Source organism: Melospiza melodia, chromosome 8, assembly GCF_035770615.1.
Source record: "Melospiza melodia melodia isolate bMelMel2 chromosome 8, bMelMel2.pri, whole genome shotgun sequence".
Lineage (NCBI taxonomy): Eukaryota > Metazoa > Chordata > Aves > Passeriformes > Passerellidae > Melospiza > Melospiza melodia.
Window position 1 is genome coordinate 31,452,131 of NC_086201.1, and position 13,728 is coordinate 31,465,858.

Here is a 13,728-nt window from a genome sequence, read left to right on the forward strand (position 1 = left end):
AATTGATTCCTACTAATGTATACAACAAAGCAAAGGATGAAGTGATCAATATCTGGGCCTAGAAAGTCATATTAAAAAATCCAGTACAACCATACATTAAAAAAACAAAAAGTTCTTGTGAAAAAGTATTTGGTATTGGACAACAAAATTCCTGTTACCTAGAAAGAGAACCAAAGGCATGCTGATATGACAAGCCATTTTCACATCTGAAATAGATGAATTAAACCTCTTTTTTCTTGAGGCCAATTTAATTACAGACTTATTTACACACTGTAGTGGTTTGGCCCTGGCTAGATGCCAGGCACCCACCAAAGCCACTCGTACCAATCCCTTGCACAAAGTGGATAGAGGAGAGAAAATCCAATGAAAGGCTCCTGAACTGAGGTAAGGAGAGATCATTCACTGAATACTGTCACAGGCAGAACAGACTCACTCACCTTGGGGATATTAACTGAATTTATTACTGACAAAACCAGAGCAGGATAAGACAAGGGAAATAAATCTTAGAAACATAAATCTTAGAAAATAAATCTTCTCCCCACCCTTCCCTCTTTCCCAGCTCTACTTCCTCCCCTCAGTGACACAGGGAGACAGGAATGGGTCAGTTCACCATGTGTGGTTTCTGACACAGGAACGGGTCAGTCCATCACATCTGGTTTCTGGGACAGGAATGGGTCAGTCCATCACATCTGGTTTCTGGGACAGGAATGGGTCAGTCCATCACATCTGGTTTCTGGGACAGGAATGGGTCAGTCCATCACATCTGGTTTCTGCCACTGCTCAAGGACAGAAGTCCTTCCCCTGCTCCAGCACAGGGTTTATCCCACAGGAGGCTGCTCTCCATGAACTTCTCCAGTTTGAGTCCTTCTCAAGGGCAGCAGTTCTCCATAAACAGCTCCAACATGGTTCACTCTTCCAAAAGGTGCAGTCCTTGAGGCTCAGCCTGCCTCCAGTGTGAGTCCCCCACAGGTAATTCCAGGATACCTGCTGTAGCAGGGGACAGTTGCTTCACCATGTGTTTTTTAGTGGGGGGTGGGGAGGTTTACAGGGATGAGAAGCTGCCAGAAGCTTCCCTGATGTCCAGCAGAACCAATGCCAGCAGCTCCAGGACAGAGGTGGTGCTGACCAAGGCTGGGCCAGTCAGAAATGATGGTGACACACACCTGTGTGGTAACAGATTTGAGAAGGAGTTATTGTGCAGAGGTAATTGTGGCCAGAGAAGAGCAGGGTGAGAACATGTGAGAGGAACAACTCTGCAGACACCAAGGTCAGTGCTGAAGGAGGAGGAGGAGGTGCTCCAGGCACAGGAGCTGAGATTCCCACCTGTGATGGCGATGCCCACTGGATATGGGGTGTGGCTGAGGATGAGTTCATTCCCCACAGCAGCCTTCCCAGCATTGTGCTTTGCCCTGGGAGCTGGAAAGGTGCTGAGAACACACCAGTGTTTTGGCCACTGCTGGGCAGGGCTGGCACAGCATCAGTGCTGACTCTCAACAGTCCCAGCCAACCAGCAGGCTGGGGTGGGCAAGATCCTGGCAGGGGACACAAATGACCCAGATCAACCAAAGGGATGTTCCATACCATGTGACACCAGCTCAGATATAAAAGCTAAGGAAAGGAGGAGGAAGTGGAGATATTTGTTATTTACAAGGTTTGCCTTCTGGAGCAACCACTACACGTGTTGAAGCCCTGCTTCCCAAGAAGCAGCCACACATTGCTTGCTGATGAGATGTAGAGAACAAACCTATTTTTTTTCTCTTTGTGCACTCACCAAATTTGCTTTTTCCTTAGTAAACTGCTTTATCTCAATCCAGGAGTTGTTTTCCATCTTATTTTCTCTCCCCATCCCGCTGGGAACAGGGAGCAATAGAGCAGCTTGATGAGCACCTGGCGTCCAGCCAAGGCCAACCCACCACACACACACACCTGTCTCAAATTTAATTTGCACTTTCATACTTAGAATTCAATAGGAACATTTTGTTCATGAAGCAAATGCTCACTTTGGACTGATGCATTGCTGGTACCATCCTGGTTATCTTCCATATTCTTCTAGAAACAGCTACAGACAACTGACAATCCCAACACCACAGACATATTTCACAGTAATATTTCCTGAGTAAATATTCCCAGAAGCCCAGCTGCATAGGATAGCTCCCAACTCTTGAGTGCACTACAGGGCAGACAACCAAGCACCACTCACCTCACAATTCAAATATAGGCATTGTATGTCTGGGTCTTGGTACAGACCCTTAACCAAGCTCTAAGGGAAATATTTATAAAGCCTTTTTAGGATGATTTATAATCAAACTGCCAAAGCCAAAATGCTGGAACTTATTTCATCAGGGAAACAGCCTCAAAGCCACAGAAATACATTCTGTTCACTATATGAAGCACATTAAGAGATGCATCCATTTTTCTGTTAGCCAAAGTTGAAATGATCACTTTGACAAGATGAACATAAAAATTAAAGAATATTCTGATGGCCTTTCCTTCCTCTATACATATCTTAGTTACAATTCATGCATTCATGACTTTTGGTAAGTTTAACTCTAAGATGAGTCATAAATAGTATTTATATTGCATTATAGACCAAATTTTTGCAATCTGCTGTCTCATGCTCATAACCCTCCCTCCCCAACTTTTAAAGCCTGTTTAACTCCTCTGCAAACCTAGACAAAAGCAGCTCAGGCTGGCAAAATGTAGGCACATAAACCTCAAATGATCTCCCATTGGTTTAAACATAAAATAAAAAGCAACGGTGCCCAGCTTTCCTGCTCAAGAACCTCTTTCCAAGGCATAATTTGTCTAATCCTGCACACTTCTTCATCATGGGCCAAACCCTCACTTATAAATAGGCAGAGATTCAAGGCTATATTCTGGAGCACAGCTGGCCCAACAGCATAGAGAAGAGAAGATGTTCTGATCTTGACAAAGAAGCCAAAAGAAGACACTGGGATCAGGAGTAGCTGCAGCTCCAAATGCTACCAGAACCAGTCCTTTTCTGCTGGACATGGACCCTTCACAGCCCATGAACACCCACAGGCCATAACAAAGCACATCTTAACAAAGCAGATGGGCAACACCTTAAGGTAGTGGTGACCATGAGCTGCAGTGGCCACACTTGTACACTTCCCCCAGTGTTGTGTGGAATTGCACATGGATGGGCACACAGGGAGGGCAGTAATGCTATAGAGCTCTGCTGATAAATCCAGCACAGCTCATCTGCTGGTGTCGTGGGACCAAGGGATGAAACGTTTCACATTGTACAAAGGAGTAGTAACAGACAGCTAGAAAAGTTCACATATAAAATACTGTACAGATGGTCACGTTAGTTAGGAACAAGGCTAGGAATGGCTTTAACTAGGCTACCATTGCATTAGCAACAAGTACAAAAAAATTAAACCATGTGCCTACATTTCTCACTGTGCATTCCCAAAGGTGTGTCCAAGAATGACAGGCTAAGTAAAATGTGGGCCTTCCTCATACTGCCAGTAAAATTAGGAACTGGAAAAGTTTAATAGTAGCATTTCCCTGTTTTCAATTCACATGGAATATCAGCTGCCCAGCTGAAGTTTGGTAACTCAATCTTTATGTTAAAAAAATGAAACTTTTCTTGATACTAGAAAACAACATTTCCCTTGTAAACCCAACACTGCAGAATTACAGAAGCAGGCAAGAGATCAACAACCAGCAGGGAGAGCAACAGCACAAAGCACATTGTGGTTTTTGTGTTTTAATTTATAGGAATAAGCGGCCTCTCCTCTCTTTTCTTCCAGATATTGGTTTTGCTATCTCTTTTCATGAGAGGTGGTCTATCCCTTTTTTTAGCAGAAGGGATACCAGATTCATGACTTCCTGGCAGAGATTTTTTCCTTAGACCTTCCTCATTGTGTTGTTCTAGGACTGGCCCGTTCCCTCCTTCCATGATGTGTCTCACAGCCTGGTCCTCTGGAGTGCAAACAGTGGTCCCGCTTTCACTGCAACTCAGATCCAGATCTTCCAAGTAAAGAATCTTAGAATGTGGCATGCTTTTAATGAAAGTTTTCTCTCTCTCCAGTTTCCTGCTAGGATGATGCTCATTCATGTCCACACCAGAGTCCAGACTGGTATCATTACTCTCAGTTTTTTTGCCCTTTTTCAGATCTATGAAAGAATGCCTCACTTGAGCAATTGGCTTTCCATCCAAGGACACAAACCACGCCCGAGGATGCGGAGATGGTTTTCCTTTAGAGAGCTCCAGCAGCGTTTGCTCTGAAATCCCTTGAAGTTCAGATGAAAAGGGAGTCATTACCACTGCTTCATTCAGGGTGCCAGGAACAGAGACAGATTCCAGCAAGCTGTTGGTGTACCTGCCCCAGTTGGATGCTTGGGAAGGCAAGCCCTCTTCACCATCCAGGGCGCTGCTCTCATCTCTGCAGGCAGAAGGCTGGGGATGAGAGTGCACTGGCATTTTGGGGAGTGTTTGCATGTAACTGTCCCGACTCATGGGCTCCAACATGGGGCCGTACACCAGCTGCCCTTTCCTTGGCAAAGTTGCTGATTTAGCAGGATGCAGCTGTTCTGGGGAGTGGAAAAGGTCTGAAGTTTGAAGAATAGCAATAGGCTGATTATAAATATGCATTAGATGTTCTGGGATATGGGAAAGCCCATACATCTCCTCTTTCAGTGAAAGGTACCTGTTTTGGTCTGGGATGTCCCTAGGAGCCTGGGAAATAGTACTGTTACTGTGCTTTGGCTGCTGTAAAAGCCTCACACCAGCACTGGGCTCCACTGAATGGGCTGAATTTCCTGCCTGACCAGTCTGACAGGAGGACTGATAAGAAGCATCCTCTGAGTAGATTTTAAAATTGTCCTGTGATTTTCCATCTTCTGTGTCCATGGACAGCCTCCTTTGAGGGCTATAGGAAGAAATCTTCGGTGTATATAACTGTGACTTATCCTCCAGCTTTAAAGTCCCTTTGACAGCACTGATGTGATTTATGTGAGTTGTTGATGTTGTCTGGTCTTTTTTTATGACCTCCAGCTTGGTTGAGTTTTTTTCCTTCTTCTGTGTCCGATGGCATTTATCCCTATGCAAAAGAGAAGCAAGGTGACTGCAGAGCATATTAGGAAATACTGGACTGTTGACTACCAAAGCTGGAGGTTTGACTTTAGTTAAGAAGTTGTGATGTAATTTGACATCACAAACTTAAAATTGAAGTTCTGTAACAACTGTAATTTAAAAAAAAAATATTATGCTATACATTACAGTTTAGCTAAGAAAACAAGTCTTAACCTCAAAAGAGTATTTTATCAACCTCAAATTCCACTCTTAATGAGCTCCCTGGAACTTCTTTTGCTTACCTGCAGTAACAAAGAAGAACAGCAAAAAATCCAATGATAATGACAACAGTTCCTCCCAGTATGGCCGTAAGGAACACGGTGTGATAGGCTGTTATGTCCTTGGAAACAGCACTTATAATGGATTCTAGATTATCAAACAAAACCAGACAAGCATTAGTTCTTAAAGCCAAATGATGTGCAGAACTAATAAACTGAACAGTACTTTTCCAGTGATTTTGTGTTCCAATGCCATTATGTTCATCCTTGCCTTTTCACCTTGCTAGGTAAAAATGACAGGTTCATCTCGAATACTAAAGGCTTGCCATGACATCTACTTCATTCCAGACAAATTATATTTGTATTAATTGTCCAAACTAACTCAGAAAAGTGGTCTACATTTTCTACTTAGCACTCTGCCAGAGAGTGCTGTGTTTTAACAATTAGCCACACTGTTTGTCTGATAGATCCCTTCCTATGAATTTACAAAACATGCAAGAAAATCACTATAAGGACTCAAACAAAATTTATCCAGGTGGTGAAGTTGCATGTCACTTGTCCCTTCCTGCTGTTAAATGAAGCAGTCAAACCGACAGCCTCATGGGGCACTCAGGATCTGCTTGGCCATGGTTGCCATACCTCTTGCTCCAGGCAGTGGAGCTGCAATCCAGTAGCCCAAGTGCTGAGCAGTGTATGTCCACACTGACTGGCCATCCACCTCCTTCACCACTCCCAGCCCACGGTTCACCCAAGCACCTGGGGCGAAAAAATGACAAAACATTGCACATGCTATGCAGGGTTCTTCTATACCTCAAACCACCAGCAATTAGGCCATTATCAGAAATACACAAGGTGGCAGGAAAAGCTGAAACTTCTGACAGCCACTGTTTATTACACAGCTTTAGTTAAACAGGCAAACTTCCTCTCCTGACATCCATCTGCAGCCATTTACTTTGAAACAAAGCATCAACCTTACTCACCAGAAGTAAACTTAATATGATTCATTTTCTATTAATAACTGTCTTTCACAGATATGCACATAAATAATTTGAGAAAACCTGTTATAAGACCTTCAGCATGCATGAAGGCCAAGACTAAAAAATGAGGGAGCAGGTAACTGATGCATATGGACACAAGTTCAACATCAGCTAGCAGAACTTGGTTGGAAAACATTTTAATCTTATTAAGCCACAATAGGATAAACAATGCTTGTCTTGAATGTTTCTCTCCTCCTCCCTGCCCCGAGGCTGTTAACAGTTCGGTTTGCCCGAGGAAGTGCTATTGTTAGGACACAGATTCCACACCATCTGTTTGGCAAGGCAAGGGAAAGGTATTATGGTATGCCAGCTTCTACAATTAATAAAGCATCCATTAGAAGAGAGAGAATTATACTTAAATATGTTTATTGTGGGCCATTTTTGAAATTCTAAGGACAGAAAACAGCCTCATGTAACCAACGTTATATATTCAACCGGCAAATACTAAGTAGATAGAACCATCAGCTTTTTTAAAACATCAATAATCAAACTCAAAAAATCAAATGAAAACAGTATAACTGTTTTCATGTAAGCTGGGACTTATATGAATTTCAATTTAATTTTCTTCCAGGACCCATCTTTCAGCAAAGGAAAAGTAAATATCTCCCAGCTAGGAGGTGATGATGAGGATGGACACCTGCCACAGATGCAGAGAAAATAAAGCATTTGCCTTCTCCTGGTGCTTGTGATGGCTGGCAGAGGGGAAAGGCAGCAGCAACCACCCAGAGCTCTCAAAGTGCTTTCTCAGCCACCTGAGAAATCTTGTACAGAGTCAGGAGTAATACCAGCAAACCTTGTATAAAAGGCAAAAAAAACTTCCAGGTGTCCAGAAGTTCTATCTTGACTGAACAAATCCATAAGAAGCTATACTATGTCTGCTGTCCTTTTCAACAAATTACATCTTCCCTCATTATACTACATAGAAAATACTTGGTATTAAGGAAAAATATTAAAATGTGATTAATGAGTAAACCCATTTTCTCTATGGTTTATTGCCATTCAAGCAGAAGGATATAATTCTCAATTTAATGTTGAATGCAAGCTCTCTGGTTTTTGTAATTCTATTAAAATCCACAAAGTACTTTTAGCACTAATGCAGCAAAATATTTCATAAGAAGGAAGCCACACTCAATACAGATGAACAAACTCTGCATTTACAGCAGCTGAGTACAATTACCAAAGCTCATTTTCCAGGAACTCTCAGTACTACTCCACTTGGAGTGAGCCCCAAGAGCACTGCTCAGGCAGACCTGTGAAAGCAGATTCTATCTTTTTCCTGCTGCATATGGGTCAGCCCACACAGACCTGCTCCCTTGCCACTATCAATGCTGACATGAGAGCTCTGATTACCATCATATCACATTATCCAAGGACTTCAGAGTTAAAAATTGTGTCAGTATCTTGCTGGGGACATCCCACACACAGCACCTAGGAGGCCAGAGCCTCATTACTGAGTGCAGCAGGAGCTCAGCATTCAGCTCAGATGGGGGTTTGCTGCTCCTTATGGATGCTCTGCAATGCCTGCTGCAGAGCTGAGGTGTTCACTGCCCTCACTCACCAGAACTTTAACTGAAAAACACCTTGCTATTACTCAGTTTCCTTGGGGAAAAGTCATTTTGCATGTGTCAGATCAAAGGTAAAAAAATAAAAGAAACATACTGAAGAATGAACACCCAGAAAGTGAATACAATTGCAATTTTTTATTGTTAGAGAGGAAGAAATGGGAGAAAAAGCACAAGGTAATTTATGCCCCAAAAGTTGCTGTCCTTTTCCACCATCCTTCTGTCCCTCTCCTCAGCAAGCAGCAGTGAACAGTACCCCTCAGAGAGCACCCATTACAAACAGCCTGCCCTGATGGAATCTCTGTAAAGTACATCCCACTGGAGAGGGAGAACCAGCTGGTTTTACTGGGGTTTGGATCAGCAGGCCATGCTCCTGGCTCCAGTTTTACTCCCAGGGCCAACAATCCTGTGTAGGGATGCTGAGCAGGACCCTCAACCCCCACATAAACACCTCACACTGGTTTGTATTCTAACCCATCCTGTGCTGCTCCAGTTCTGTCAATTCCTTGTTTAACAACAGTGTTGATTTAGCTTTGTTTAGGGAGGTAAAAAAGCTCAGCACAGGAGCTGGCAAAAGTGGCTGTGGCAATAAGAAATTTAAACCCTGAGTGATATTTTACCACCTCAGACTAAAACCCTCTAAAATGCCATCTCTTTCCACCAATTACCCCTCTAAAGTCTCCTAGGTGTATAGACAGATAATCTTCTATGCCAAAACTTATCCTATTCACTTTTTCCCCACAAAACAGCCTAGCCAAATTTTCTTAGCACATCCTTAATTCAAATCCATGTTTTTCAGGTTTGTTTTAATTAAGGTGATCAGTTTCTTCCTTGACCATGTAAACAACACTTTGTTAGAGCTGGTGTTCCTCTCCTGTACTTCCAAACACTGAACAAAAGCTTTTTGCCTTGATAAGGAGCAAGATGTGACCTCACTCAGTTGCACATTTCAAGCCTGTATATTCAATATAAATTCACATTTCAAGGGTGATGGTGACTGTGAGGTGCAGTGCAGGACAATCAGGACACTAATGCACCCACACCTAATACAGGTCAGCTAAATGGGTTACATGGACATAGCTCATTACTCACTCCTGACTAAAATTAGATGTGAAGGGATGACAAAAGGTTTAGAATGACTAATCCCCAGCCTCCTCTTGGCATACTGGAAGAACTATGTTGTTCCCTTGGATAACTCTTATTTCCCCTTCATTTCACTTTCTGAATTGTTTTTGTTAACTGAAGCAATATCTATGCCAGTTCTAGCATCAAAGGATCTTTAGAGCTACACTCAGGAGACAAAGCATCCAAACCTTCAGTTCTGGTTTGCTTTCTTGTAAGAAGGAATTCACAAAATTACTAGGCTTGAAATTCAACATCACCTAAAATATATGTTCTGTGAACGCTCAGCATCCCATGAAAATAAAAATCCAGGCAAGAGGAATGCTAATGAATTTTACCAAAGCTTTTTGAATTAATGAAAACAGGGAAATACCTTTGAACAATTCAAGCTAGCCCATTAAAATAAATGACCACCTATTGACCATCACCTCATAGAATAATGTCATCACTGCGCCCAAACCGACAGGCATGTGCTAGAAGGCAAAATAACAAATAACTCACTTACCAATTTTCATATCAAATGTCCAGGCAGGTACAGCATCTCCTGATTTTACAGCAGTTGTGGGAAGAGGAAGGGTAACCTGAATGGGACCCTTTATGTTCACTTCTTTCCCAGCCAACAGAACATTTACACATATGGCAGTAAGAGGAGTTAGTTCCATGCTTTTGAAACCTGAGGGCAAGAAATATCTTGTAATTCTCCTTTCACAGGTTATCTTAAAAGAAATACATGAAGAATTAAGCTACTAAAGGCAAGTCCTCATCCTCATCCACACAGTCAGCTGTTACCAACTTGGTCAAATAGAAATCAACATTACTTTTCTTCTGAGCTTTTAACAACTTATGATTAAAACAAAACAGAGTCATTTCTATACCAAAGCTATAAGAGAAACTCATTTGCAACATCTTGGCTCTGTGCTGACCACAGAACTAACCATGAGGGAAAACTTGGGTTGGGGTTGGGGAGGAAGGGTTTTTCCCCTCAGATCATCAGATTGCAAAGCCCCTAACTGATGTTAAATACAGATCATACCAGAATTTTGGTATAATCACAATGTGCATAACATTGAATTAAAGTGAAAGCATATGGAACCTCTCCTGTAAGGATTAATTTTCTAATTTGGCAGCCAGAATTAACTGAATAGTTAATCATGAGGCTTGTCAAAGCACTCTGAGGAAATGTTGCATTTACAAGGCAGCCTGCAAGTTTCTTTCCTTTGTTTTCCTTTCACCAGTTTGCAAATGCTCCAGAAAGCCCAGTTTGACAGGATGGTGAGAGAAGCTGAAACAGAATCACTAAGTAGCAGAATGATGTTAAATCTATGCAGGCTGTTAGAAGCTGGTTGTGAGAGAACTCCTGGCACATCAGATATCAATTAGCTTCCACCTGCCCTAAAAGGAAGCTTATTCCTTCAGGGGTTTATGAATAATTTAAAACACATGCCAGACAGATTGAAGGGAAAACTCAAAGAGGATAAACACTGCTTATTCTCCTATGCTTCTTTCCTTCTGCCTTCCATTTAAAGAGGTGAAACACAGATAAGAAAGATTTTAAAATATCTTTGTGAAAATATCAGTATACATGCTGCCTTTAATGGAATAAAAATTAAAAAACAGGATATGATGACTTTATATAAGCCATGTATTGCCCTCTCCCTGCACCACAATGAATTTAAGAGCCTCATGGCTTCAGATCCATTGGGAATAGAAAGAAAAGAACAAAAGAAGGATTTAACTGCATACAGTCCAACCTACCAGAGATTACTGTACCTATGCAAATTTTAAAACTATCTGATAGAATGACAAATACTAACAAAATCCAATGGTATAAGGGCAGAGTTACAACTCATAAAACCACTTAGTGCTTCTCCAGTGAAACAGATGCACAGAAAACATTATTCCAGCTGTGCTCTGTACCCACAGGGACCACTTGGTCCCAGACTTGCCCAGCCTGACTGAGCCAAGAGGGGCTCCCATGCAATCCCTGTGCTGGGGGTAACCCCTAGAACCAATCACTCCAGTGAAAATGCAGCAACTCCACAGCTGGAGCTCGTTGCTGCTGTTTCACTGATTTCTTTAGCTTCACCTGCTGTACAGTCTGGCTGTAATTGCATTTTTAAAGTGTTTACTAAACCAGTTCCACAGTCTCATGAAATCCTGAACATAAATACACATACATACATATAAACGTAAAAAGCAGACTCTGAAGTTGTGCTTCAGTGCAGCAAGATATGTTCTCATGCTGCATGGACCAAAATAGAGTAACACTGATTACTCACCTGATGTGTTCATAGCTTACTCCTGTGCAACAAAGCTTTCTGATCCAATACAATGGAAGCAGATTCAGGCCCTCTTAAATTAAGCATATGTTTTTCTGAAACACTGTGCACTCATATGCATTATAATATTTCTTGATAGGAATTCCTAACCATCATATTCACATACCTGATTTATTTAGAATAATTCCTGTTGTATAGAGAAAGCTGTCCACTTTCAAAAATTGCTCTGGCACTGTCAGATAGGCTGTAACATTTGCAATGTGATTTGATGGAAGCTTCATTAAAGATTTTGGAAACTGAACACTCGGTTGGGATTTGGCATCTGTAAAAGAGTAATATTTTGTCTTAGCCACAGTAAAACAGACAAACAGTGTTTTTATTACCCTTCAGCAATCCACTTAGCATAACAACCTGTTTTCCCCCATTTTCTCCATGATTTCTGTATTTCCAGTCTAGCACTTGTCACAGCCCCTCGTACAGCTACATAATTAACAGAAAATCTGGCTTTAAGTAGATAGGTATTATATAAAATGCTGCTTAATTTTTTTTCCATGTGGGTGCAGATGGCTATCACAAAGTGTTTAGTTACAGTCTGCGTGCACAGAACTTACCAGACAGTTTTCCAGTAATTAAGACAGTATCTTCAAACAGCCATATATTAGCTTGACTTTGTGGGAATAATGAGAGTGTCACGGATGAGTAGACTGTGGAAAATGATAATATCTGTTATTACACTGTGCAACCAAAAAAAAATCCTCCAGGGTCTCCAAATCTAAAGATCTACTGAACAGAGCAGTTAATAAACCAGAGAGCATATGAAGACTAAATAAATTACTCCTGTTGTCCAGAGCAGATATTTTGGTGTTTAGGCAGAAAGAGTTCTGTTGAATGTTTGCTACTGTTTTATACCTTCTTTGGATAAACAAGTGACTAGAAAGTCACTAGAAAGTGACTTAAAAGTCTTTTTTTTTTTTTTTAATAAAAATCATGTGCCTTTTTAGGATCATGCAGTAGTTAAACAAGAAAACATGTGAGGAAACACTGCTGAGGCAGAGTTGTAACAGGTTATATCTGCTTAGAGGAAAGAAAGCATTGGCATTCTAAGAATTACTCAGGATTTTTTTTTACTCAAGTCAACAGGATTTTTGTCAGGACACATTAACAGCTCTTTGCTAACTCTAGACAAAAAAAATCTAAGAATTCACTGTGTGTCACAACATAACCCACTTAGATTTTCAAAGGGCCATTTTCTGCTTTAGAGTAATCAGAATTTTGACAAGTTTAACAGACCGTTCACCCCTAGATCTGCACTGACAGGCACCATCTCCCTTGACTGACTCCTCTGAGCTGTGTTCAGCTGACAGCAACCACCCAGACAGCTTGGGAGAGAAATTTAATTACTGCCAGAGAGAGTTTAATAATAGGCCTGTAAGACGCTTACGTACTTGGCATCCTCGCAGTCTTCCAAGGCAAAGGTGTCAGCAGGTAGCCATCCTTGTACGAGACAATAGTTAAGCTTAGGCCCAGTTTGTAGGGGACTTTTATCAACACTGCTCCATTGTTCCCAGTGAGAGTGGAATTTGTCAGGGTGTAGTTAACAAACACCTCGACCACCGCCTGGCGCAGGTACTGATGGCTGATGATGTCATTTACTTGAACTTTTAGGGTGAAAACAGATCCTGTTGACAAAAAGAAAAACGGGAGGTCGTGATGGTACATCACAGCCAAGGACCATGGTTTTGTAAAGAAGTCCTGGAGCTCAGGTCTTTGCTGTTCATACACTGCACAGTGGATCCCTGTCTCTGGCCAAAGGCAGGGGTAACCATGCAATTTATACCCCAGAGAAGGGGGAAACAAAAAAACTTAAGATGAGGCACAAAGGTGTCAAAAAAGTTTATCAAACTCAGCAAATATAACAACTAACCAGTTAAAAAAAAAAAGAACAAACAAAACACCAACATTTGACACCAAATTACAAAGCACAAAGGTGTCAAAAAGTTTACCAAACTTAGCAAATATAATAACTAACCAGTTAAAAAAAAACCTAAAAAACCCCCAAAAAAACCACCAACATTTGTAACCAAATTACAAAGCAATCTTCCCCTTTTTGCTTAAGCTTGAAGAACGCATCTGTGACAACAGGAGATTTACTGTGCTCTGCAATATCACACTGATAATACGGATGGTCTTCTTATCCAGCCCTTGGCTTGGGACACACATTTCAAGGTGCACCTTGAGTCTGTAAAGGCAGAGAACCTATGTCTACACAGAGTGGGACAACACATTTTCATTTACATGTGTAACATTATTATAAATGCATCCAGACATTATTTTAAGCTACCATCTCCCACCAGACTTTTACTGGCTACTTTTGACCTTCCTACATTGCAACTTCTAAACAGTATTCCT

At 41.5% G+C, this 13,728-nt stretch overlaps 1 protein-coding gene across 1 annotated transcript in view; it reads right to left on the reverse strand.

The window, feature by feature from the left end:
* Nucleotides 1–537: 537 nt before the first annotated feature.
* Nucleotides 538–13,728, reverse strand: part of FAM171B (family with sequence similarity 171 member B) — a 35,526-nt gene continuing 22,335 nt past the window's right edge. The window contains exons 2-8 of the mRNA XM_063162557.1: nt 12,765–12,998; nt 11,931–12,023; nt 11,486–11,641; nt 9,546–9,713; nt 5,959–6,075; nt 5,344–5,467; nt 538–5,069 (exon numbers count right to left, since the gene is read on the reverse strand). Of these exons, the coding sequence (XP_063018627.1) occupies nt 3,734–5,069; nt 5,344–5,467; nt 5,959–6,075; nt 9,546–9,713; nt 11,486–11,641; nt 11,931–12,023; nt 12,765–12,998 (2,228 nt within the window). The 3' untranslated portion in view covers nt 538–3,733. The remainder of the gene's footprint in view (nt 5,070–5,343; nt 5,468–5,958; nt 6,076–9,545; nt 9,714–11,485; nt 11,642–11,930; nt 12,024–12,764; nt 12,999–13,728) is intronic.